Source organism: Mus musculus, chromosome 2 (assembly GCF_000001635.26).
Source record: "Mus musculus strain C57BL/6J chromosome 2, GRCm38.p6 C57BL/6J".
Taxonomy (NCBI): Eukaryota; Metazoa; Chordata; class Mammalia; order Rodentia; family Muridae; genus Mus; species Mus musculus.
Genome location: NC_000068.7, coordinates 92,334,725 through 92,359,744, shown reverse-complemented (window position 1 = coordinate 92,359,744; position 25,020 = coordinate 92,334,725). Strand labels below are relative to the sequence as shown.

At 44.0% G+C, this 25,020-nt stretch overlaps 1 protein-coding gene across 53 annotated transcripts in view; it reads right to left on the bottom strand.

The window, feature by feature from the left end:
- Phf21a (PHD finger protein 21A) overlaps positions 1 to 25,020 on the bottom strand; it is a 180,917-nt gene that overhangs the window by 4,923 nt on the left and 150,974 nt on the right. For 41 of the 53 annotated variants that reach the window (XM_006498967.4, XM_030248707.1, XM_006498980.4 and 38 more), the window contains 8 exons: positions 15,103 to 15,201; positions 11,698 to 11,749; positions 10,788 to 10,867; positions 10,297 to 10,357; positions 7,881 to 8,044; positions 2,726 to 2,881; positions 976 to 1,051; positions 536 to 639 (listed from right to left, as the gene is read on the bottom strand). In XM_006498967.4, coding sequence (XP_006499030.1) covers positions 536 to 639; positions 976 to 1,051; positions 2,726 to 2,881; positions 7,881 to 8,044; positions 10,297 to 10,357; positions 10,788 to 10,867; positions 11,698 to 11,749; positions 15,103 to 15,201 — 792 coding nt within the window. Of the gene's footprint in view, positions 1 to 535; positions 640 to 975; positions 1,052 to 2,725; positions 2,882 to 7,880; positions 8,137 to 10,296; positions 10,358 to 10,787; positions 10,868 to 11,697; positions 11,750 to 15,102; positions 15,202 to 25,020 lie in introns of all 53 variants that reach the window. The other 12 variants (XM_030248700.1, XM_030248704.1, XM_017316543.2 and 9 more) reach the window with 2 other exon arrangements.

Genomic DNA, 25,020 nt, shown 5'->3' with positions numbered 1-25,020 from the left:
CATACCAAATCCAAAAACAAAAACAAACACAAACAAGCAAGCAAACAAACAGAGCCAGTGAGGGATACAGGGCCTGACTTGAGGTCTGTGGAGGATCATTTAGTCACTCATAACTTAGAAGCAGTGCATGAGTGGGGGTGAGATAGCCCAATGTCAAAGACTCCAGTCAGTGAACCAGGCCTTCTAGGCTGGTTGCCAGCTGGAACTCTTTCCCTTAACCTAGAAAATCAGGTATCTAAAAGAGTCACTCAAGGGGACTTCGGTTGCTCAAGGTCAAGTGGGCATTCCTCTCAAAATGTGCAGGCACTGGGAGGTGCTACAATGGTGCAACTGGTATCCCATCTCTTCCCCAGCAGACTGACAACCCACTCAGACAGCAGCCACAGGGCACTCAGAGCCTGTGCAGGTGGCACATGGCCATAGCACATGAGTGCTGCACGGTAATTCTGAAGGCAGACGTGCAGCTGCCAAATCGATCACATTCATACGAGGAGAGACTGGAGGTACTGGGTATCTAGAAGGAGAAGTGGCTTACACTTATAGAACTGCTGAGCTCTTTGACCTTCTGCTCCAGTTGTTCCCGCTCCTGTTTTAAATCTGAACTCCACTTAAGTAGCTTCTGTTTCTCCTCTTCTTTTGCTGGGGAAAAAAGTAACATTTAAACCATCAATTCTTTAGAAAAGCCTGCCTGGCTTTGTTCACCAAAGATACCAGCCCTGAAAGTGTCTGCTGTCATATAGTCAGGACCCAGAACCTGACTCCATGGGCTTTTCCTACTGGATATGCTGGCCTTGGTGGCTTGAGCCAGGCTTTATAGGGGGTGCCACACTTCACAGTCTCCTCAAAAGGTGGATCACAAACTTTCTACTTTATTCAATAAAACATTTTTATTTTTCTTTTTTGGAAGCCCTCCAGTGACTCCCCCCATACCTCCACCCCACCTCCCCTGCCACCTGCTTTGTAGGCAGATCTTACCTGCTTTGTAGGCGATGTAGGAATGAACAATGGCTAAGGTTCCAGGCCAAGGAATTGCTTCTTCCTTCTTTAGCATCTGAAAAGAAGTTAAGAATTTTCCCTTGAGACCCAAGATAACACCAAACACCAGTGTCTGTGGCTGTAGACAAGATCCAAGGAAGCTTGTAGAAGCATCACTACAAATCCCTGACTGTAGAGAAAGGCAGAGACTTGGGAGCATTCCTGCATCAGAGCGATGTGAGGGCTGGAGAGATGGCGCAGGAGTTAAGGGCACTAGCTACTCTTCCAGACGCACCAGGTTTAAATCCCAGCACTGACATGGTAGCTTACAGCTGTCGGCACCTCCAGTCCCAGATATCAACAACCTCTGAAGGCACAGGACACCAGGCATGCACAGATACACAAGCTGATTACACACAGATACACATAAAATGAACACATAAAAATAAAAATTAAAGAAGGCCACATGAGCTAGGTGTGGTGGACGGCAAATGCAGGTGGAGCTCTATGAGTCTGAGGGCAGCCTGATCTACACAGAGAGTTCCAGGTCAGCCAGGGCTACACAGTGAGACTGTGTCTCAAAGCTAAGACAAAACCAAAACATCCATTCAACCAAGCAAACGAAAGATGCACACCCCAACCACTCTCTACCGCTAGAACCAGAAGCACAAGGACACCAGCATGACGGCAGTCACCTTAGGCAATTTTGCCTTTGATCTGACAAGTTATCTGCTTCAAATTTAGCTTTGTTATGTCCCCCCAAAACACCCAAAGGATGTTAAACATAGTTCTAAATAGTCCCCTCTACTCTCCCACTCCCGTGTAGGCGCCTGTCAGGGGACCATGTGAGAGAGGAGCAGGAGAAGGCACTCTGACTACACTAGAGTGGACGGATGAGGACTAAGTCAGGTGTGGTCATACCTGTAGGCCAGGAAGCCAAGGCAGGAGATCCCATGTTCAATGCCAGCCTGGGCTACAGAGAGAGATCTTATTTCAACACACCATGGACTTAAGATGCAGCTCAATGGTAGAGCACATAAGTAGCATTCACAAGGCCCTAAATGCTTAAGCAGCATGCACAATGCTCTGGTTTGGGTCCCAGTGTTGCAAACAACAGAAAGGGAAAAGTTTAAAAAATGATCTTAAATCAGGTTTTCTTTATTTAGTTTAGTTTTGTTGTTGTTCTTTTGTTGTTGTTGTTTTTCTGATTTTTGTTTTTGTTTTTTAAAATCTCACTTTGTAGCCCTGTTTGACTGGAACTCATTATGTAGACCAGGCTGGCCTTAAACCCAGATAGATCCACCAGTCTCACTCAGCCTTCCAATTTCTGGGACTAAAGGCATGCACAACCAGACCCAGCCTAGAACAAGCTTTTAAGGATCTTAATTTATCTTCTCTTTTGTTTTCTCATAGTGAGCGTGTACATCTCACTATGTAGCTCAGACTGGCCTTGAATTTGTTAAGCTCTTGGCTCAGCCCTTTAAGTGCTGGGATTATAGGCTTTTGCCACCACACGGGCTGAGGGTCTGTACTTGGAAAGGGAAGACAAGTCATTTCCAAAGAAGAAAGCAATTCATGCATCAGGAAGCCTGTGAGGAGCAAAGGTTATGCTGTGTGCCTGCATGCTGTTTCATGAACCAGGAGGAGAACCAAGAGAGAAGGGAAACCTATTCCAGGATGGGAAGGACAGGAGTTTCCATGTCATTCTTTCTTTTCTTTGGTCCCTCATCCAGGTGATCCACCCCAGTACCTGGTCCTGACATCTGGGACAGATCCACATGCCCTTGGGAATTGTTTTCAGGGGCGGCTCTAAGCAGTCCAGATGATACACACGGGAACACGTGTCACACATCAGCAACTGGCCACTTTTTCTGCAAACACTGCAAAAATCCTCATGGATATCACCCTATGAGATAGAGAGAAAAGGTAAGAAAATGATAAAGATGGTGAAAATTCAATGTTACCTTTTGCACCGTGGCTGCACATAAGTGTTTTTGAACGTGAGCTGATGGCTCAGAGATGGGCCTCCAATTTTAGTGTTATGGAAAGCAGGAGATTTCAATGGCACAAAGCCCACCTGTTCCACAAAGCTCAATTTCTAGGGTGGCAATTCAGAATTAAGGCCTTCTTTTATGTCTTCAGACTTAGAGCAAAAATTTAACCTTATAAATTAGAGTTTCCAGCAAAGATCTTCACTTGTCTGGGCCAAAATCAACTGCTTAGGTAACAGTTGGCATTTCCAACACCAGATCCTGTCAGGCACTGATCCACTGACCACAGATTCTCACACTAACAGGAGCAGGTTTATTATCTATCATTTTAGAAGGAGTTTAACAAGAACTTGGAAATACAGGCAAGAAATAATGATTTACTGAACTTCTTACTCACTTAGGGAAATATTCCTCAAGTGAATGTTCAAATGGGAAAGCCCAAGTCAGGAGCAAAGAGATCTGATACACACTTCTAACACGAAACTGAAGGAGCCACAGCCACAGTTGGCAACACTCTGCAGAACCGGTACTTGGCATTTGCTGCTCACATCCCCTGGAAGGCTTCATTCTTCCCATAAAATATTTCACTAGACAGAGAAAGCAGCTCCAGTCCACTCTACTGCACCCTTTGTGGCAGTTCACTAGGTGCTCAGGGGAACCCGTTGGGCCTCAGAACAGGAGGCACCAGCAAACGACAAGAAAGTACAAATATTTAAAATTTGGAAGACACAGGGAAAATAAAATCAAGAGCTCTTATAGAGGTGTGTTCCACCATCAAGTTGATGTGCGACCTGTTCTCTGGATAGGATTGACACATGGATTAAGGTGCCAGGGAAGGGGAACTGAAGGACGAGCTGGAGGACTCCCAGCAAGTCCGTGCTGGCACACTGCTTTAGGGTGTCTAGAGCTTCTGTTAGAATCCTACCACAGGACTACAGAGTGAGCAGCCAGACAGTGATGCCCAGTCCCTCCTCCTCTACCACACCACTGAGGGAACACATCTTTCCAATCATCCAGGCAATCATGTGGGAAACTCCCCTTTGTATGTTTATGCAAGTGAACATGTGCACGTATCCCTCCAGCTCCATCCTTCAAATTTCATATTTACATATACTATGACTACAGTGTCTAGCATTTGTGAGTGTTGGGATTTCTGTATACTCAAAATCACTGACAACCTCTGAGTTAGTTACAGAATCACAGAAAGTTATAGCAACAGTACACTGAAAATAAAATACAACCCAAGAACACATGTCAGCACTAAATAGCCATGGTCTCACATGGGAAGTTGTGTCTCCAGTCCTGAGAAAGAGTGTAGAAGTGATGCCGGGTGCATTAGTGCTACTATGGAAACGATTTTGGTTTGTATGCCCCTGGAAAGTGCCAGTGACTCAAGACCACATTTTGAGTATTGCTCTATCCTAACACTTTAAAAACAAAATTTCAAGAATGTCAGAATGAGTATAAAATACTGACGGTTCGTCTGTCAAGGTAGGCTTTGCCTCAAGAATGGAGAAAGAGAAAGGCCTAACCCTGGTGACAGGTCATAAGCAAACAAAAAGCAAAAAGTGCCTGACTGTGACATTGCTGAGAACATGCTATCCCACCAAATCTGGCTTTACTGTGCTGAGGATTTCTCATTAGTCAGCAAATCTTCCCTTCTCATAAAAATGAGGGCAGCTACAAGGGGCGTCTGAGGATCAGTGTCTGGCTGGGTCTGCACTATCAAGCCCTTCTGGATGGTTATTGATCCCCAGGAAGTGCTTGGCTCTCAACTGTTACTGTTTAATTAATGCTCGGGCTTATGCTATCCAGCAGCACACACTCAGAGACCTGTGCGCCGACTTTAGTCACAGCTGCTGTTGGGATACTGTAAAAGTAGGAAGTCAATTATCTTAAAAAAAAAAAAAAATGTATCCGATTGGCTTTAACGTGGGAAGTGCTGAACATTTTTGGTGATTTAAGAAAAGCATACTTTGACTTTAGATTTATGAAAAGAACAATGTTCACGTTTTAAGATGAAACTTGGCAAAAGCTTTTAGTTTGTGATTTGACTGGAGCAGACCTTGTAGGTCTAGTTTGTAAAAACAAAAAAGACTAAACTCAACTCAGCCAAAGATTGTAGAGAAGGGACAAGGGTAACATGGCATAAATAGTAACTCAGAGCAAAGCCCCTCCCCAGCACTGCACAGGGGTCAGGGACCTGCTGACTTCTTTGACCACCCTGGACCGGGGTAAAAGCTGGAAAAGTCTTCAGTATAGCAAACATGGTTTCCGACAGGGAGGGACTCCTGGTGCTTGTTAGCTTCCTGTGTGAAACCCGCATCAGTTACGAGGGCAAAGGTTAGGAAGGATGGAAGGAACGCCAAGTCTTCAAAACCAGGGTGAATTTGGCAGGAGATATGTCCAAGGAAGGAAATGCTGGGAGCAGAACTCTCCTGTGACCCCATTTCTTCAAAGATAATATTTTGTTTGCTGCCTCCAGAACTCTAACTTAGGGGTTCAAGTGGCATTCTCATGGAGAGGGTTGTGCCAGGATCGTTTTATCTAAGACATTAACAGGAAGTTCTGCAGTTCCTAAGGGATGAGGACATGGACAAAGCAGCTCTTGCTTTATGGCTTCAAGCCTGTCCCTCTTGTCATCTTCCGTAAACGTTCTGTCAGCCTTCTGGCTGTTCAGGCTATGAACTTTATATTTATCCTTGAGGATTCTTTTTTTTTTTTCATTACTCAATTTAATCTAAGAGACTCTTCAAACTACAAACAGAACTGGTCCCTGTTCTCCATCCCTGCATCTACTGCATCAGGACCAGTCAGCTGTCATCATCCCTTGTTCGGACCTCCCTATTGGCTTCCCTGCTTCATTCCATCCTTCCCAAGGTCTCTTTCTACAAAGTGTTCCTTTCAGAATCCAGACAGTTCTATAAGCATCAGGAACCATCAAAGGAGGCTAAGTCTCTGGGAAACAGTCTGGCAGACTCAAAGCCACCTCCGGCCAGAGTGAAAACAGACTTTCTCAAGTGAAAAAAATTCAATGGAAATGATCTCAAGAGATGAAAGTTAGCAAGAGGCTGACAGCACATACCTCCTGCTGTGAGACACTGAGGAGCCTGTCACCCCTGACTCCAGGCTCATTCAAAACCCTATGCTTCAGTCTACCCTGAAGGGGACTGGCACAGTGCAGTGGGGCAAACTCAGCAGAATAACCGAGGCAGTGAAGAGGACGCCACCACTGGACAGACACACAGACACAAAGGGCCTGGTGACATCACTCGCACACACTTGTCACTAATCCTGACAGCCGAGTTCAGTTCCTGAGACCCACACAGTGGGAGGAGAGAACTGACTCCCAAAAGCTGCCCTTTGATCTCTACACATGTGCCATGGCAAGGACGTACACACAGACATACACGCTCTAAATGAACAAACTGTAATTTAAGAAAGGAATGCCTAAGAAACCATTTCAGAATAAAGGAGAGTAAGGTGACACAACCAGGATAATAAATGCCAAGAGTGACCTCAGACAAATGCAATTACTGGGTTAAGTGGGAACATTGGAATATGAACTTAGTATTACACGCTGACATGTAAGCAATGTTAAATTCCCACAATATTATAACCACATGGTAGCTATACAACAGAATACTGTTATTCTTAGAGGTAAAGATTCCTTTTTTGTTTTTGTTTTTGGATTTTCATTTTTTATTTTTTGAGACAGGGTTTCTCTGTGTAGCCCTATTCTAGAACTCACTCTGTAGACCAGGCTGGACTAGAGATCTGCCTGTCACTGCCTCCTGAATTCTGGGACTAAAGGTGTGTGCCTCCACACCTCACTGAGGTGAAGATTCTTAATTTTCACAGGAAAAAAAAAGTGTATGCATGTGTTTGCATGTGCAGGTGGGTGCAAGTACACAAAGAAAAAAAATGCAGCAACAAGTGGTCAGAGCAAATGGTGATAGTGTGCTGCACTGCACTGCAGCCTGTCTACAGGTGATACTGTGTGCTGCACTGCACTGCAGCCTGTCTACAGGTGATACTGTGTGCTGCACTGCACTGCAGCCTGTCTACCGGTGATACTGTGTGCTGTATCGCACTGCAGCATGTCTACAGGTGCCAGAGTCATCACAGTGAAAAAATCATGTATAATTGGAATATTATTTCATCCCTTTACTAAAGTCCTCTGGTGATCTCCCATGGTACTTAGAATAAACGCCTTGTCTGAGCAGGCCTATCCCCTCTCTGGTCACACTTTCCCACACACAGCTGAGAGGTCCCCTCTCCCTTCATGGTGGATGTGTTCGCCTTCTGGGCACTGCTCCTTATGCCTTCTGTTCCATTTCTCCTCCCTGTGCTCATCTGTGCCTGACAGGTTACATATCTGTTCCATTGTTGTCTCTCTCTTCCTACAGAACACAAGTCCTGGGTGCTGGTAGTGCTTAGCTGTTCCTTGTGTCCCAGCCTCATGAGCTTGCTCAGCAGAGCATGTAGAGCCCTGGAATCTGTTTCTGAGCAGTTCCACCATGACAGGTCCTCGTGCCCTTCTGGAGGTGCGCCTACTGTGCAGGAGGAAGCTGGAAGCATCTGCCCTGTTCACATTCTCCCTCCAGCACACCAATGACAGAAACCACCCAACTACAGCCCCTGTCCCCACGCTCCTCTGAGAGCTCATTCACAGTTGATCAAACCCAGACTCTGAACCCTGGGCTCCCCTGATTTATGTGAACATGACTCTTAAGGACATAGAACAGCTGTGACCCCATAAGAAAGCTGCCTGGCAAGGTATGCAGGCATTCTGCAGTGTCTCCTGCTATTCCAGGGCTAGCAAGGAAGGGTCAGATTGGTGAGGACACAGCACAGGACAATGGCTTTCCCATGTGAGCTCTCAGAGAGAGTACATGTCCCCAAGTTACTTACGTCTGTGGAGGTGGGGCTGGGCAAAGACACAGGCTGAACAGGTGCAGGGAAAGTGAATGTGGTCTCTGTCTTTTCATTTTCAGGGGAGTCGGGATGACTGGATGGGGGGGATGTTGGGGTAAGGGCTCCAAACCCCAGCACCGCATTGTATTTTGGAGGACGACCTATATACCAAGAGAAGGGAACAAAAGGGGAGGAGGGGGGGAAAGACAGGGGAAAATGATCTTACATACCTTTGGCCAGTGTTCCTCATTGGCTAGCATGGAAAGGGAAGTGAGGTAGCAGACAGAAGGTTAATACACAGGCCAGAGGAAAGAAAAGAAGCAAAGATGTCAATGTCATTAGAAACGACTACATGAATCCTAAAAGAAAGGAGGAGAAGGGAGTCTTGGAGCATAGCTAAAGGTGCTGGCGTCTGTAAAGAGACCCATCTTGGGTAGATCATGGTCATGCCCGGATTATCACACCTGAGGTTTCTAACAGGAGGTGGCTGAAGCTGGAACAGTGTTTATCATCTATGTGTATTCTGCATTAGTCACCGAGGGGTTTCTGCAGCCATCAGTGCTGATGGCTCTCTGCTCCCTGAATGGACTTACTCAGCATTTCTGCTTTTCTGTGTCTCTTTGCTAACAGTTCAGACCTTCCTGCTGGTAGGGTGGAGGAAGACAATGTGAGAAGGCAGAGTTCCAGCCAATTACTCTGGCCCTCTGCTGTCAGAGCCACTGTGAGGGAGTTTCTAGGAACAGCTAGAGTGTAAGAGTATCAGGGAAGTCAAGGGAATTCACAGGCTTCCAAGCCCTGGGGATCCCTTACAGTGCTCTGAGAGCTGCCTCTGCTTCACAACACCAGCAGTCATGGACTACATGTTTAAGGAGAGGGCAGGGTGGTCCCCCCGCCCCAAAGGCAATTTACAAACAGTCTAAAAAAGCAGAGCTCAGGGTCACAGGACATCTAGGGCAGCCACTCTTACCATACGCCTAAATCAAGGTCCATGTCTCCTGAGAGTTGGGTAATAGCTTCTAACCCGTGAGTTATAACCTGTCAGTATATACAAGCCCAGCACACTAACGTCAGGAAATGCCAGTGAGGCCAGATTTCCCTGCAAGCACTGGTGAAGGTTTTCCCAACAATCAGTCTGTCAGGGTCAAGCATAGGTACCATGATGGTCGGACACCACACTAGCACTGCCCGTGTTGGTCAGACAGAGTCTGAGTTATAGAGACTTGCCCGATCTTTCTCCAAAGAACCAAGTGCTGTAAGGGAAAAAAAGCCAACAACAAGTCCTCTGCGTACCCATACAAGGCACATGCTAAGCACAGGAATGCAGGCCTTAGCCTCGATTTTTCTGGCTGATTTAACTGTTGTTCTCTAAGCAGATACTATCTCCCAGCAGACCAATTAATTGAGGCTGCTGGCTTCAGCCCTCTTATCAGATAACTGTGTGGTCACTAAGAAAAGAGCTGAACACAAAACCAAAAAAGTAACTTATGACTATGACCCAGGAGCCAGTACAGAGCAATAACGTAAGGTTTCCATCTAGATGGGCTGGTCACTTGCAGGACAGGACTGATAAAGAATCACTCCTGTCACTGCCCAAGGCAAAGGTCAGGGTAACCTGAGAAGTCTCCAATGGCTCTGAGAGTCTGTGTGCAAGCAGAGAGCAGCGTGCTAGTCAACTACTCTGCAACCTTTGCAGTCTGCAACTGTAACTCAGGGACACATTGCTACATGGAGAAAGGGACCTTGGGATGTATTACTAACATCAGAGAGTGATTTCAGTGCCTTGTTTATGAGTCTAAGCCTGAGCTATGGAGACCTATTTAGACCTGTGTGGTAAGAGCTGCTGCTGTTGGTTCTGCCTAGAGGAAGGTGTGGAGGAAGAGAACAGTGTGTTTGGAGCCTCTGCACGGGGGAGCTGTTTTAACAGCTTGCTTTTCTTCCTTAGCTCGAGATGCTCACTGACAAAAGATTCTAAGTTCTCTTCCTGGAAAGTCTACAGAGCACAGAAATGCAGCCCCATTCTACCCTCACTGCAACAGGACTGAAACAGTATGAGAAACACCTTGGCAACAGCACTGCTAGGCTGTGCTTAAAGATGCCAAACACTTCCTTTCACACAATGTTCTGTTCACTGAGCTATTCATGGATGGCCTGGTAGGCTTGGGGCAGAAACAGTCCATTACTCCATTCTCCTGAGCCAGCTTAGCCAGGACCCGAAAAGTCAGCTTAGCCCTGTGTTCAGAGGGCGAAGAAATCTCTCTTTTCCTCCATGTTCTCAGAAAACAACAGAAACTATTTTAAATGGATAGAGCAGCTAGGTTCTAGGACAATGGAAAAGAGGGAGGAAGAAGGAAAAGAAACACATCACAGAAAGCAAAGGCAAAAGCAAGGCAGGATGGTTTTAGGTGACACTCACCTCTCTTCCGCGTCCCAGGATGCATTGTGCTGTTAAGGTAAGTGACTGCACTCTTCTTACGCTTTGGAGATTTAAGAAGGAAAGGTGACTATTGAATAGCATGGTTATCACGAACACTGCAAACATGCCTATCACATGCTAGCCAGTCAGGACAATCATCCCAAGGTCTCAGCACTAAGGAATTTGACTGTATGCACTTGGCTCTGAGAGAATATTCCAAACAGGCTTGCCTCTGCTTCACAACAGCAAAGTCAAATCAGGATGAATTAAAACTGTAAGGCAGGACTGTTTCTACTCAAACTCCAAAACCTTACGAGGTGAGCAGTGATTGACAAAACACAGTGGAGCTGGGAGCAGAGAAGCCTATCATTTCACAGAGCTCAAGAGGCTGAGTACAGACAGAAGGGCTTTTAGCAGGCTTTCAGGGGAAGGGACTAACAAGCCATAAGTGAAGTCAGGGCATGAGGAAGGGCCAGTGCTGGCTGGAGTACCTCTGGCTCAAAGACAGCCCCACTGTACACCGGGTTTGCTGTTGTTCTTCTCTTTCTTTCCTGCCTCTTGCTTTGGATTTCTTGAGAAAAGAAAAGGCTTTGGTTAGAAGATAAGAATGAAGAAGCTAAGGAACAGATGTGCACTATGTAATATACTGGCTTTCCTGCAACCAATAAGGAATGGGGGAAAGGCTTTGTTTCGCTATGTCCTTAACAGAAGCAAGCACACTACTCATGCCTCTCAGTAGGAAGGCCGTGCCACCCCTCCAGCATGCTGCTCTGTGAATGAGAGTGTTGCCGTGGACCACACTTTAAATAGCCATTCTTATTTATTTCTAGACTGCTATGTGTACAGGTCTGCATGAGCTGTATCTACAGGTTACCAACCACTCTTGAATTAAATAGTCAGGGCATTGAGCTTTCTAATTGTCCTTGGGATCCTGATGCCGAGATGTTGGAGGACACAGACAAGGACTTGTCTTTTTTTTTTTTTTGGATTTTTTGAGACAGGGTTTCTCTGTATAGCCCTGGCTGTCCTGGAACTCACTTTGTAGACCAGGCTGGCCTCAAACTCAGAAATCCACCTGCCTCTGCCTCCCGAGCACTGGGATTAAAGGCGTGCGTCACCATGCCCGGCGACAAGGACTTGTCAAAGGAACACTTGCCACTGTTGTGAGACAAAGACCAGGAGCTACCTCCATTCAGAATCAGGACAGGAGCATGAATGATACAGGAAGGGAAGGGCCCACACATTACATGGACGGGGCAATTCTTTTTCTATAGGAAATCCTGCTCACACTGGTTGAATCATGCTTTATTGTGTTCCAATTTTCTAGTCTAGAAATTCAACAAACATCACTTTTAGGAACAAAGCTAAAAGGAAGACCATGCTAAGAAAATCTTTTCTTACCTTCTAGATGGTCATGTGTTACCAACCCTAGAGACACCATGAAGGCAAGTTTCTGTGCCAGAGAAGAAAAGAATATATTTTAGTCTGGGATCATACAAAGCCAATCTTAGGTTTCCTAGTCAGAAAGCAGGAAAGTGGCTCTGACGGGCTGGAGTCACACGGAGAGTCACCACAGAGGTTTTCTGTTCTAGAGTGAGTGACTCTTGTTTGGATTTTTGCTCAGAAGAATCTTCTTAAAGGTATCTATAGTGGAAAGCATGCAGAGAAGCTAGAGCCCCTCAAGAGCAGCAGGCTTCAGTACTAAGCTCGCCACCATTCACCACGAGGCTGTCGCACAATCATTTCCACAGCCAGCCAGGCAGGCTGATGGTCTCAGGGTCAGTGCTAGGTGGTTCTGCTTAATATTAGGAATTGTGGTTAAACATGAAACCTAAATACTATGGGTCAGCTTCTCTCTAGAGGACCCCATCTGTACCCCTAAGACCGAATGTAAGGTCCTTTAAACTGCAGAGAGTAATGAATTGACTGCTGTTCTTCACTTTGTCAGCTGTGATCTGAAAACTGCCATCATTGTCCACTGAAGTACTGTGCATGGCTTCTAGACACCCCAAGGACAGAGGAGGAAATGTCCTCTGTAAATAAAACACCATCAACTATTAGGCAACCAATTCCCACAGAGTTACTAACAGTACAGTTTGGTCTTTAAACACATGAGAGTACACAAATGCATGCACACACACATCCCAGACGCCTAGGCCTCCTCCCACCCTGGTCTCCAGAGTGTTAGAAAGAGAAAGCCAGACATTGCTAGCTTCTTCAAAATATTGACCTTCTGGGGCTGGGAAGATGGCTCAGTGGCTAAGAGCACTGGGTGCTTTTGCTAAGGATCTGAGTTTAAATCCCAGGAGCCATGGTGGCTCAACCATCTGTAACTACAAGTCTTCCTCTGACTTCCATGGCATTCTGTAGACATGTGGGCAAAATATTCATACACTAAAGTAAATAATAAACCTCTAAATAACAATCTTTTTTTTGTTTTTGTTTTTTGTTTTGTTTGGTTTTTTGAGACAGGGTTTCCTCTGTGTAGTCCTGGCTGTCCTGGAACTACCCTGTAGACCAAGCTGTCCTAGAACTCAGAAATCTGCCTGCCTCTGCCTCCCGAGTGCTGGGATTAAAGGTGTGTGCCACCACGCCCGGCCTAAATAACAATCTTGACCTTTTATTCTTAGCAGTAGAAAGAAAGAAAGAAAGAAAGAAAGAAAGAAAGAAAGAAAGAAAGAGAGAGAGAGAGAGAGAGAGAGAGGGAGGGAGGGAGGGAGGGAGGGAGGGAGGGAGGGAGGGAGGGAGGGAGGGAGGGAGGGAGGGAGGGAGGAAGGAAGGAAGGAAAAGGAAAGGAAAGAAAAAGGAAAAAGAAAAAAGTGTGACACTTTGTGTCATTTTCTGAACAGGCCACCCAGAACTCTGGGTCTTCACTGCTATCTTCAGAGTTCTGAAAAAGTGTTTTTATTATTTTTTTTCTTATTTCAAATATTTGGACTAGCATATAGAGAACACCGAGTTTGACTCCTCCCTAGCAAACTGACAAGGCCTGAAATGCGCAACTCTCTCTGACAAGAGCAAGAACTGGGCAGGGTGATGAATCTTAGCCTGGCGCCCATGTCTCAGCACGGCATGCTGAAATGATACATTCAGTGGCCAGGCAGATAACCACATTCCCTACTTCCACCATTCCTTTAAAGTATAACCAAGGCAGAGGCTGGCCGCAATATCCACCATGACAAAACCTACTCATTCCAAATAACAGTACTCTTTCTCTTGACACATCCATCCAGGTCACCTCTGCAGTCTGGGCTAAGCTCACAAAAAGTTTCTTTTCCTTTGTTCTTTTACAAGACCGGGTTTCTCTGTAGCCCTGGCTGTCCTAGAACTCACCTGAGTAGTGGTACTAAAGATGTGTGCCACACCTTTTCTTAAATGAGAATTTAAGAATTTCTTAAATGAGAAAAGAACCCCACTGTCATGAATTTCCTTTCTTTTTCAGCTTTAGACGGGGTTTTATTATATCTCCTAGGCTGGCCTCAAATTCTCTGGCCTCATTCTTCCAAGTGTCAGAGTTATAGGTGTGAGCCACCACATCTGGCCACACACAGAGACAGACAGACAGACAGACAGACAGACAGACAGACAGACAGACAGACAGACACACACACACACACACACACACAGACACACACATACACACACACACACACACACACACACACACACACACCACACACACACACACACACACACACACACACACACACACGGCACCTGTCACCGACATGAGATAACCTTTCTTTTTACAAAGAAATTGTGTTGTTTGTGCCTGATGGTGAATGCCTGTTATCCTAGCACCAGGTAGGCAGAGGCAAGTGGATTCTGCCAAGTACAAGGCCAACCTAGGCTACACAGCCTATGCCAACTCAGCTGTGGCTACCCAGCAAGACCCTGTCTCACAAAAGCTTTCTTTTTCCTGACATCTAGCTCTGTTTCTTCTCAGTTTTTGCCATTAGTTTTTGTGAATGATTTTTTTTAAAGTTTTTCAGCAATAACTAGTGCTTCTTTTTGGTTCAAGTTCTGGGCCTTTAAAAAATAAAATTGACTTCACGTCAGAAAGAAGTACACTTGGTACTTGCTTCACAAAACTGGGCTGGTTCAATAGAGCTTTCCTTTTTTTATTTAAAGAAAGAAGAAAAGCATGAGGCTTTGATGGCGGTCTGGTATGGTTTCACTATGGAGCCTGTACTGAGGACAGAGGGGATGTAATTGGTCTCGGAGCTCCATCACCAGCTATTTACCAACAGAACCAGACTACCACTTGCGTTTCCTTTACAGCTGCCTGTGCAAGAGCGTCAAGGTAAAATGCCCCCTTGTCCATGGACACACAGCCTGCTGTTGGAGCTGGGCTTGTTTACTGCTTGTGTCATAGTGCAGATGTCACCGTCTTCAGCCCACTCTTGTGCTCAGTGGACCACTGTGAGCCACTGATTCCTTTGGGATTTAGAGCTGTGATAAAGCAGTCCTGACGAAGCTGAACACACAGTGACAGTCTACAATGTAAACTGACATCAGCTGAGGGCACTGGCTGTCTGATACACGTCGTCTGAGATAAGCACAGCACGGCCTTCCTCAGGAGCATCACAGGACACCCAAGAAAGATTATTAACGTCTCCTTCAGGATGTCTATAAAACATCCTCAGAGCTCTTCCCTTCTGCACCCGTGCTCAGGCCCTCAGGACTGGTTACTAAAAAAGCTGCCCTGGTCCATCTGACTTGGTAGTCACTATTGTGTGAAAGAACACAGAGGAAGTGGCTACGCCCCATGCCAGACCTGAAAAAGCCTGGCAGAGATGGTACTACCTGAGGGTTCTCTTCTCGTTTTGGTTTTGGTGCAGCAGGTGGGGTAACGGTACGGCTCTCTGCTTGTTTTTCCTCTGCTTCTGGGTGGGATTTAACTGTCTAGGAGAGAACAATTAAGTGAAATTCAGAATTTCATATTAAAAGAATTAAAAACAGTTTGACTATGACCAAAAAGAAAATAATATACTCAAATTTGAAACATTAACAGAGAAGTTCATATGATGTCTTTTGTAGAGGACGAAGTAAAATATAAAAGTCCAGCTAGAGACCCTGGGCTTAATGACTCCATACATGCAATCAGATAAAAGCGTTCCTGTATATGGAAGGATGTGGCACCAGGTAAACACCTGCTGTCAAGCCTGATACCCCAAGTTTGATGCCCAATACCCACACGGTGGAAAATGACAACTAGCTTCCTCTCTTGTCTCCTGGTCTCCACCATGGCACACCCATTGCCCAGTACATAACAAGTTTTAACAGAAGGCAAAACAGGGCTCAGAAGTTAAAAGCACTTTTTTAAGGGCAAAGAAAAACCAAATTAGAGATGGTTTTCCTTGACTGCAGGATGTGGTGGTTTCCAGAAACATCCACGCCATTCTATATGGGTCAGGCTCTGTCCACATGTTCTTACAATCTGCATAGCACAATAAACTTCTTATACCCTGAGCTTTTTCTCAGAACAACCCCAACAACTGCCTAGAACTGCCTTTACTCAGGGCATTTAAAACCTGTCTTGCGAGAGGCTCAAGCTTTCCTCATCCCCGGGGCCTTCTAGAAGCACCGGGCACACACAGAAGCACCAGCCGCACTAATAGCTGGACATGGGTGGCTTTGCACCACTCTTCTCTTTTGAGTAATGGCTAGTTCTTTTATGAATAAAGTAAAATAGTAGAAATAAAATAGTTTTAGAACAGTAGACATAGAACCATAAATACAAACTTAATTTACTTTTAAAAAAACTAGTAAAAATTATAGGTGCAATGGTCTTTTTGTAAGGTAACCACAAGCCATTAAATAAAAGTTTCTGATTATTGGGGGCAGAAGCTGAGTGCAGGTTTCATCCCTATAGAAAAGACATGGAAGGTGCTCAAGACTGTTACACTGTGAAACAATGTAGTAGATCTGAAAGAGCTTTCCCCTTTTCCTTGGCTTTTTCCCATACTGTGCCTCTGGCTTTGCACACTGTTACACGAGCAAATGTAAGACCTGCTCATCAACTACTGCTCTCCGGCAGAGTCCTGCTATAAGGATCCATGTGTACTATAAGCGACCCGAGGAGGGGCTGTTCATACACTCCTTATTACTACCTCAAGCCCAGCGTCCACCTCCTGCCTGCACTCAATAAAGCACTGACCCTCCTGGAGAATCAATCCCATTTCAATCTCTCGATTAACCCCTTCTTCTCCTTCCTTAACCACATAGTTTTTGTTTGTTTGGCTGGCTGGTTGATTTTTTTTTTGTTTTTGTTTTTGTTCTTGGTTTTGGTTTTGGTTTTTCGAGACAGGGTTTCTCTGTATAGCCCTGGCTGTCCTGGAACTCACTCTGTAGACCAGGCTGGCCTCGAACTCAGAAATCCGCCTGCCTCTGCCTCCCAAGTGCTGGGATTAAAGGTGTGCACCACCACGGCCGGCTTACTACATAGTTTTTGGGTTATCTCAGAAGAGCCTATTTCCTCCATAAAGCAGACCCTCGATGGGAACGCAGTCATGGAGACATCACTAAGGTCTGGGGAACTGAGGAGTAGCTTACATTTGTGACTTTGTATGTGGGAGAACAAAAGAGAAAGAAAGTCAACCACAGGGTTTGTATTCCATTCCTACATGAAACAACAGCTCCCTGGAGCCTCTCTTTTATATTTCCATGGGTAAGCAAATACTTGGAGGCAATGCTCCTGGGCAGGGCAACCTCCCCAAATGACAGAGCATACTGAGGACACCCACATCAAATAGCCCCCATCCAAACAAAAATAAGACAGTCAAAACACTCAGAGAGGCAGGGTGGTTTCCTTTTTCTCAAGGACCTCTTGCTCTGGGGAAAGCCATCTGTCATGTGCCCAGCACTATGGAAATACCCAAGCAAAATGAAACTACTCTCCTGCCCATACCCAGTAAAAAGTGAGGCCAGGAATTATCTGACTGAGCTTAGAAGCAAACTGGCCAACTGCAGTTAAGCCTCATGATAACTGTAGCTCCAGCCAACTACTTTAATTACAAACTGTGAGAGACCAGGAACCCAAACTATCCAGTTAAGCTGCAGACTGAAGGCAGAGGGGCAACATTCTTAAAAGGATGAATAAAGCAAACAAACAAAAATGCAGGGCGACGAGGCCATCAACTAACAATCCTATATTGTGTTCAAACTGTCCTTAAAGAATGAAGGATAAACTAAGGGCCGATGAACTAAAGTTAAGGGTATCCACTGCTGGTACATCTGCCTTACAGAAAAGAGAGCATCCTTTGCCTTTCAGAAGCTTTTCCATTTCATGAGGTTCCACTTATTATCTCACCAGGAAGTTGTCTCCTGTGCCAATGTATTCAAGGCTCTTCCCCACTTACTGTGTCATCAGGTTTAGAGTGTCTGGCTTAATGCTGATCCACTTGACTTGAGTTTTGTGCAGGGTGATAGACATAGATCTATTCATTCCTCTGCATGTAGACTTCCAGTTAGATTAGCACCATTTGTTGAAAATGCTTTCTTTTTCCACTATATATATCTGGCTTCTTTATTAAAATTAAGTGTCCATAGATGTGTGAGTTTACTTCTGGGTCTGTGATTCTATTCCATTGATAAATCTGTCTGTTTTTATGCCAACAGCATGTGGTTTTTATTACTACTGCTCTGCAGTACAGTTGAAATCAGGCATAGTGATATCCCCCTAGAAGTTTTTATTGTACAGGATTGTTTTAGCTATTCTGTTTTTTTTTTTAACCTATATGAAGTCAAGTATTGTTCTTTTAATGTCTATAAGAATTGTATTGGAATCTTGATGGGAACTGCATTGATGCTGTACTGATCCATGAGTATGGGAAATCTTTCCGTCTTCTTATATTGTCTTCAATTTCTTCTCTTTAGGACTTGAAGTCATTGTCATACAAGTCTTTCACTTGCTTAGTTGTCCCAATATATTTTATATTATTCGTGACTATTGTGAAGGGTGTTATTTCCCTGATTTCTTTCTCAGCTCATTTGTTGTTTGTATATAGGAGAGCTGCTGACATTTATGAGTTAATCTTGTATCCAGCCAATTCACTGAAGGTGTTCATCAGCTGTAGGAGTTTCCTGGTAGAATTTTCAAGATCATGTATGCATGTTATAAACATCTAAGAACAGCAATGCTTTGACTTCTTCCTTTTCAATTTGTAATTATTTGTTCTTCAGTTGTCTTATTGCTCTAGCTAGAACTTCAAGTATTGTATTGAATAAATATGAGAGCGGACAACCTTGTTTTATTCCTGATTTTAGTGGAATTGCTTTGAGTTTCTCTCTAATTTGATGTTGGCTACAGGCTTGCTGTAAACTGTCTTTATTATGTTTAGGTATGTCCCTTGTATCTGTAATCTCTTTAAGACTTTTATCATGAAGGGGTGTTAGATTTTTGTTAAAGGCCTTTTCAGTATCTAATGAGATGATCATGTGTGTTTCTCTCTCTGTTTGTTTATGTGGTGGATTACACTGACAGATCTTCATTGTCAGTTCCTCTCTGCCTCTCTGGGATGAAGCCTACTTGGACATGGAGGAGATGTTTGTGAAGAGTTCTGGATTCAGATTTCAAGTATTTTATTGAGTACTTTTGCATCAGTGTTCATGAGGGGAATTTGGTCTGTAATTCTCTTTCTTTGTGGAATCTTTGTGTGGTTTGAGTACCAAGATGACTGTGGCTTCATAAAATAACTTTGGCAATGTTCCTTCTGTTTCTAGTTCATGGAATAATTTGAGGCGTATTGGTATTAGCTCTTCTTTGAAAGTCTGGTAGAATTCTGTGCTAAAACCTTCTGGCTCTAGCCTTTCTTTATTTGGTACATGTCTCAGTTAAGAGTTTTACTGCTGTGAACAGACACTAAGACCAAGGCAACTCTTATAAGGACAACATTTAATTGGGGCTGGCTTACAGGTTCAGAGGTCTAATCCATTATCATCAAGGCAACAACATGACAGCATCCAGGCAGGCATGGTGCAGAAGGAGCTGAGAGTTCTACATCTTCATCTGAAGGCTGCTAGCAGAATACTGGCCTCCAGAGAGCTAGGATTAGGGTATTAAAGCCCACATTCACAGTGACACACCTACTCCAACAGGGCCATACCTTCTAATAGTGCCACTTCCTGGGCCCAGCATATACAAATCATCACAGAGACTTTTAATGACTATTTCCTTAGGGATTATAGGTGTATTTAAATTGTTTATCTGATTTTGATTTAACTCTGGGAAGTGATATCTATTAAAAAAAATTGTTCACTTCTTTTAGCTTTTTCAATTTTGTGGGGTACAGGTTTTTGAAGTATGACCTAATGGTTGCTTGTATGTCCTCCATGTCTGTTGTTATATTCTCCTTTTTGTTTCTGATTTCATTAATTTGGATTTTCTCTCTCTCTTTCTCTGTCTTTTAATGAAAAAAGATTTTCACCAACTCCATACCTGACAGAGGGCTAATATCCAAAATATACAAAGAAATCAAGAAACTAGATTTCAGGGGCTAGAGAGATGGCTCAGTGGTTGAGCACAATGGCTATTCTTTCAGAAGACCCAGGTTCCACATGGCAGCTCACAACTGTTTGTTCCTCCAGTTCCAGGTGATCCAACCCCCCGCCCCCCCCACACACACACAGATATACATTCAGGCAAAACACCAATGCACATAAAATAAAAATTAAAAAAAAAAAAAGAAACTAGACATCAGCAAACCAAATAATCCCACTTAAAAATGAGGTACAGATCTAAACAGAGAATTCCCAACAGAAGAATCTCAAATCGACAAGAAACACTTAAAGTGACAGCACATGCTGGCAAGGATGTAGAGCAAAGGGAAAACTCCTCCATAATGAAAACTTGTACAACTACTTTGGAAATATGGAAGTTTCTCAGAAAATTGGGAATGGATCTGCCTCAAAGGACACAGCTCAACTATGTTCATAGCATCCTTATTTGTTTTTTGTTTGTTTGTTTGTTTGGTTTTCGAAACAGGGTTTCTCTGTGTAGCCCTAGCTGTCCTGGAACTCACTTTGTAGACCAGGCTGGCCTGGAACTCAGAAATCCGCCTGCCTCTGCCTCCCGAGTGCTGGGATTAAAGGCGTGTGCCACCACTGCCCAGCACAGCTTTATTTGTAACAGCCAGAAAGTGGAAACAACCTAGATGTCCGTCAGTGGAAGAATGGTAAAGAAAATGTGATGCATTTACATAATGGAATGTTACCCAGCTATTAAAGAAAAGAACATCCTAACATTTGAAGGCAAATGGATGGAACTAGACAATCATCCAGAAAGACAGACATGGTGTACACTCTCCTACAAGTGGGTAGTAACTGTAAAGTAAAGTGCAATCATGTCCAACTCACAGCACCAGAGAGGCTAAGTAACAAGGAGGACTCAACGGGGGACACACGGATCTTCCTGGGAAGGGAAAATAAAACAGATTTTGAAGATGGACTGGGGGCAATTGGGGATAGAAACAGGTGGAATCAAGTGGGGTATGTAGGGAGAGTACTAGGAGAGACACCTGCAATTGGGGGTATTTTGGGGGCTGAGGAGAAACCTAGTGCAGTACAAACCCCCAGGAGTCCACAAGGGTGACCTTACTAGGTCTTTAATAAGATCCATAGTAATGGGAATATGGAGCCTGAATTGGCCAACTTCTGTAAACAGGCAAGGGTTCCTAGATGGATTGGGACACCAACCCAACCACAAAACCTCTGACCTAATAATTTGTCCTGCTGGGGAGTGGCCAATCAGTAACTGGTCCCACTTGAGGCCCACACCAGGAGAGGGAACCCATGCCTAGGATAGAACCAAACATGACTGGCACACAAACAAACAAACCCCTAAAAACCCAACAACAACAACTAAACCAATGCAGTCAATCATTCCTAATGTTATGTTCTGCTATACTTGTAAACTGGAGCCTAGAATAATTATCATCAGAGAGATTTCATTTAGCAACTGTTGGAAACACATGCAGAGACCCACAGCCAAACATTAGGTGGAGTTCGGGGAATCCTGTAGAAGAGGGGGAGATGGTCTGTAGGAGCCAGAGGGATGAAAGACACAGAAAAAGGGCCCACAGAATGAGCTAATCATGGTTCTTAGGGACATAATATAGTCATCCCTCCATGGCTTCATACCTAGCAAGGGTATAGGCAGAGCAGGGGATGTCTGAATTCAAGCCAAGTCTGGGCTATATAGTGAGACCCTGCCTCAAAATTAACAAATGAACAAAAACCTCAAATTGATCCTTTGGGAAAAACACTCAATAAAAGTTATAAACTGCTAGAGCCAAGGAATAAGATAAAATGATGAAAAAGCGGGGAGGGGGGATGACATTATTTCTCTTACAGTCAGGAGAGAGCATTATTAAGAAAATAATCAGATAATTGCATGACAATTATGTAACACAAAAGAAATGGACAGGTCTCTACAAGTAAACTACCCAAACTGACCCGACATGACATGCAAAGTCTAAACAGACATAGAAACACCAGACTGAAACAGGAATCAAAGTCTCCCCGAACAAAAGGGCTACATAGATGGTTCATCTGAGCTTCATCCAATATTGAAAAATTAGTACCAACCCTTGCCACTGTCAGGAGCTCAGGAACTGATGTAAGAGCTCATGGGTAGGTAGGAGCACCTGCTCTCCCAGAGGGCCTGGGTTCAATTCACAACACCCACATTAAGGAGCTCACAAGCACGTTAACTTCAGAACCAGGGAACCCAAAATTCTCTTCAGGCCTCTGTAGGTATGTGTACACATGTGCACATGCATATATACACATAATTTAAAAATTAAAAACCTTACACACACACACACATACACACACACACACACCCCTACTGAAAGCTAGTAAACTCAGCAACATAACAGGGTACAACAGTTCAATGAAGGACAGCAATAGCAAAGTAAAAGGGAACTTACAGAACAAGAAAAAAATATTTAAGAATAATGTCTGCTAAGGGCCCAGTATACAGGCTAAGTAAGAACTCCTATACTTCATCAAGAGAAAGTGTAATAATTCACTTAAAAGTGGACACAGAGGGGCTAGAGGGAGGGCTTGATGGTTAAGAGCACTTGCTGCTCTTGCAGACAAAGGACCCAGGCTCAGTTCCTAGCACCAGCATAGCAGCTCACCACGGCCCGTAACTCCAGTCCCAACAGATCTAATGCCATCTTCTCATCTCCATGGATGCACAATGTACAGACACACATGTGAGCAAAACACTCACACACAAAATAAATAAACCTAAATTGTTTTTTGAAACAAAAAAATAGAGAAAGGTTTGAATAGATATTTTTAAATACATGCAAATACAAATAAACATAAAAAGAAAACAAATATCATTAATAATTGTGGAAATGCAAAAAAATCACCATATTTGCATTCTTTATACCCACTATGATAGCTATAAAGAAAATATTCTTAGACTAGCATAAATGTTAAGCAAATGGAATGTACATGTATTGTTGTTGGAAATGAAAATTGCTGAGTGTGACTTTCAGGAAATGTGATGCCACATGACAAAGCAACCACTCTCAGCCACACATCCAAAGGAACTGTAAACAAGGCTCATACAGGTGCCGTGCACAAATGTTCCCAGTGGCACATCCTGGTCTCAGTGGCTGCACAGTGGACACGTCTCAAATGTCCATCAACAGATAAATGGATAGACAACTTGTGATATACATAAACATGAATATACGTGTGACTATAAACTAGTAAATAAAAAGAAGTACCAGCAGTGTTCAAAGTAAGTGAATCTTGAAAACATGCTAGCTCAAAGAAGTCATACATAAAAAGCTACTCATTAAATTGTTCCATTTATATGAAACGGCAGAGTCATCAATGCCACAGACACAGCAGACTGGTGACTGCCAGGGACAGATAATGGGATAGATGGAAAGTAGGTGCTTAATAGATACTGGGTTTTATTTTAGGAAAATGAAAATATTTTGCAACTAGACAGACGGCAATTGCACAACACTGTAAATGTACTAAATGCCACTAAACTGTTTATGTTGGAATGGCTAATTATTTGTGAAATAAATTTCACTGCAATTAAAAAATATTTTAAATTTTTTTTAAAAAAGATTTATTTATTAATTTATCTAAGTATACTGTAGCTGTCTTCAGATGCACCAGGAGAAGGTGTCAGATCTCATTACGGATGGTTGTGAGCCACCATGTGGTTGCTGGGATTTGAACTCAGTGCTCTTAACTGCTGAGCCATCTCTCCAGTCCCAATGAAAAAATATTAAGAAATGAAGAGCAATGATTCTAAATGTTTGGCCTCTCTCTTAAAGAAAATAAAGCATTATTTAGTACTGAAGCTGCCCTAAAGATGGAACCTGTTTGCTTATGCTGTGTTTAAAGAGTTACCAGTATTTAACAACTAGGCAGTTCTTCAGAGCATCTGGAATCTGGACTTTTAAGTTGCCGAGCAGCAGCAGCTTCCTCAAGCACCAGCTTCCCCACGCTACTGTCCGTCCCAGCCACACTTGCTGGGTTATTAGCAATGATGTCAGCATCCCCTTACAGTCATGCTCTATAGAAAATGGAAAGATCAGATCATTTGTCTGCCCCAGGGCATCGCTCACTATGGTTCCTGTCTCGCACACCCTCCTCATGTGTCTGCTGGGACTCCTGCTCTTCTTAGGTTAGAAAAGATAGAATCCTTGTCTTTGGCATGTCTAAACCTAAGGAAATAATTTGCATCCCAAATTTCAAACTGACGAGTGCCATAGATGAATGTCCAGGTAGCGGCATTATGTGAATTTCGTAAACTTGGACTGAAAACAAGACAAAATTCCCTTTATGGTGGTGACTTGTGTTCTCAGCTCAGGCTCAGGTTCACTTGGAGAATAGTACTGATATATGAGACATGACTCTCCTAAGCATGCCTGCTTTAGGGAGGCTCAAGGAGGAGAGGGGACAAGTCAGTTAGATCACACACATCACTTATCAACTTTCATGTCCTTCCTATTCTGCAGGACTCCAGAATATTGAACTTAGGTTAATAAATAACCCCATGGTGACATCTAAATGTTCATGTGACAGAAAAAGTCACACATCTATAATTTTAAATAAAAAAAGCTAGAACATGATTAAACTTAGTGAAGTGGGCATAAAAAAACAACACAGATTAAAAGAGATTCTCTTCTGCCAAACAACCAAGCCACATGTCCTAAGGAAAGTCCTTGAAGGAAGTTAAATGTGCCTCTCCTGAGCTACAGGAAAGTGACAGCCTACTACTGCTATGGAGGATCCAACCAGCAACAACATCCCACAAGACAAAGACTAGCTCAGAACAACATTCACCTGTGTTCATCTCTGATGGCTCAGAGAAGCTATAAATGTTTGATGCTAGCAGAGGGTGGTTCATGAATTTGAGGAAAGAAACTGCCTCTGTGTCACAAAGACAGCTGACAAAAGGTGACCCAAAACAGCAGATTCTCAGGTAGAGGCAACAGCTTTCATAGATCAAGAGACGTCAGTGCACAGGTTCAAAGGTTCGGAGGACAGGCTGCCTCTCCTGTAAGGGCTGATGAGCTGTGACTTTAGTTGAAGCCAGTGCTCATTCTGAAAATCCTAGGGCCCCTGAGAAGCACAGTAACTCTCCTCTGCCTGTGCTCTGCACACGGAGCCCACCTGCCTGTGCTCTGCACACGGAGCCCACCTGCCTGTGCTCTGCACACGAAGCACACAGCATGGACA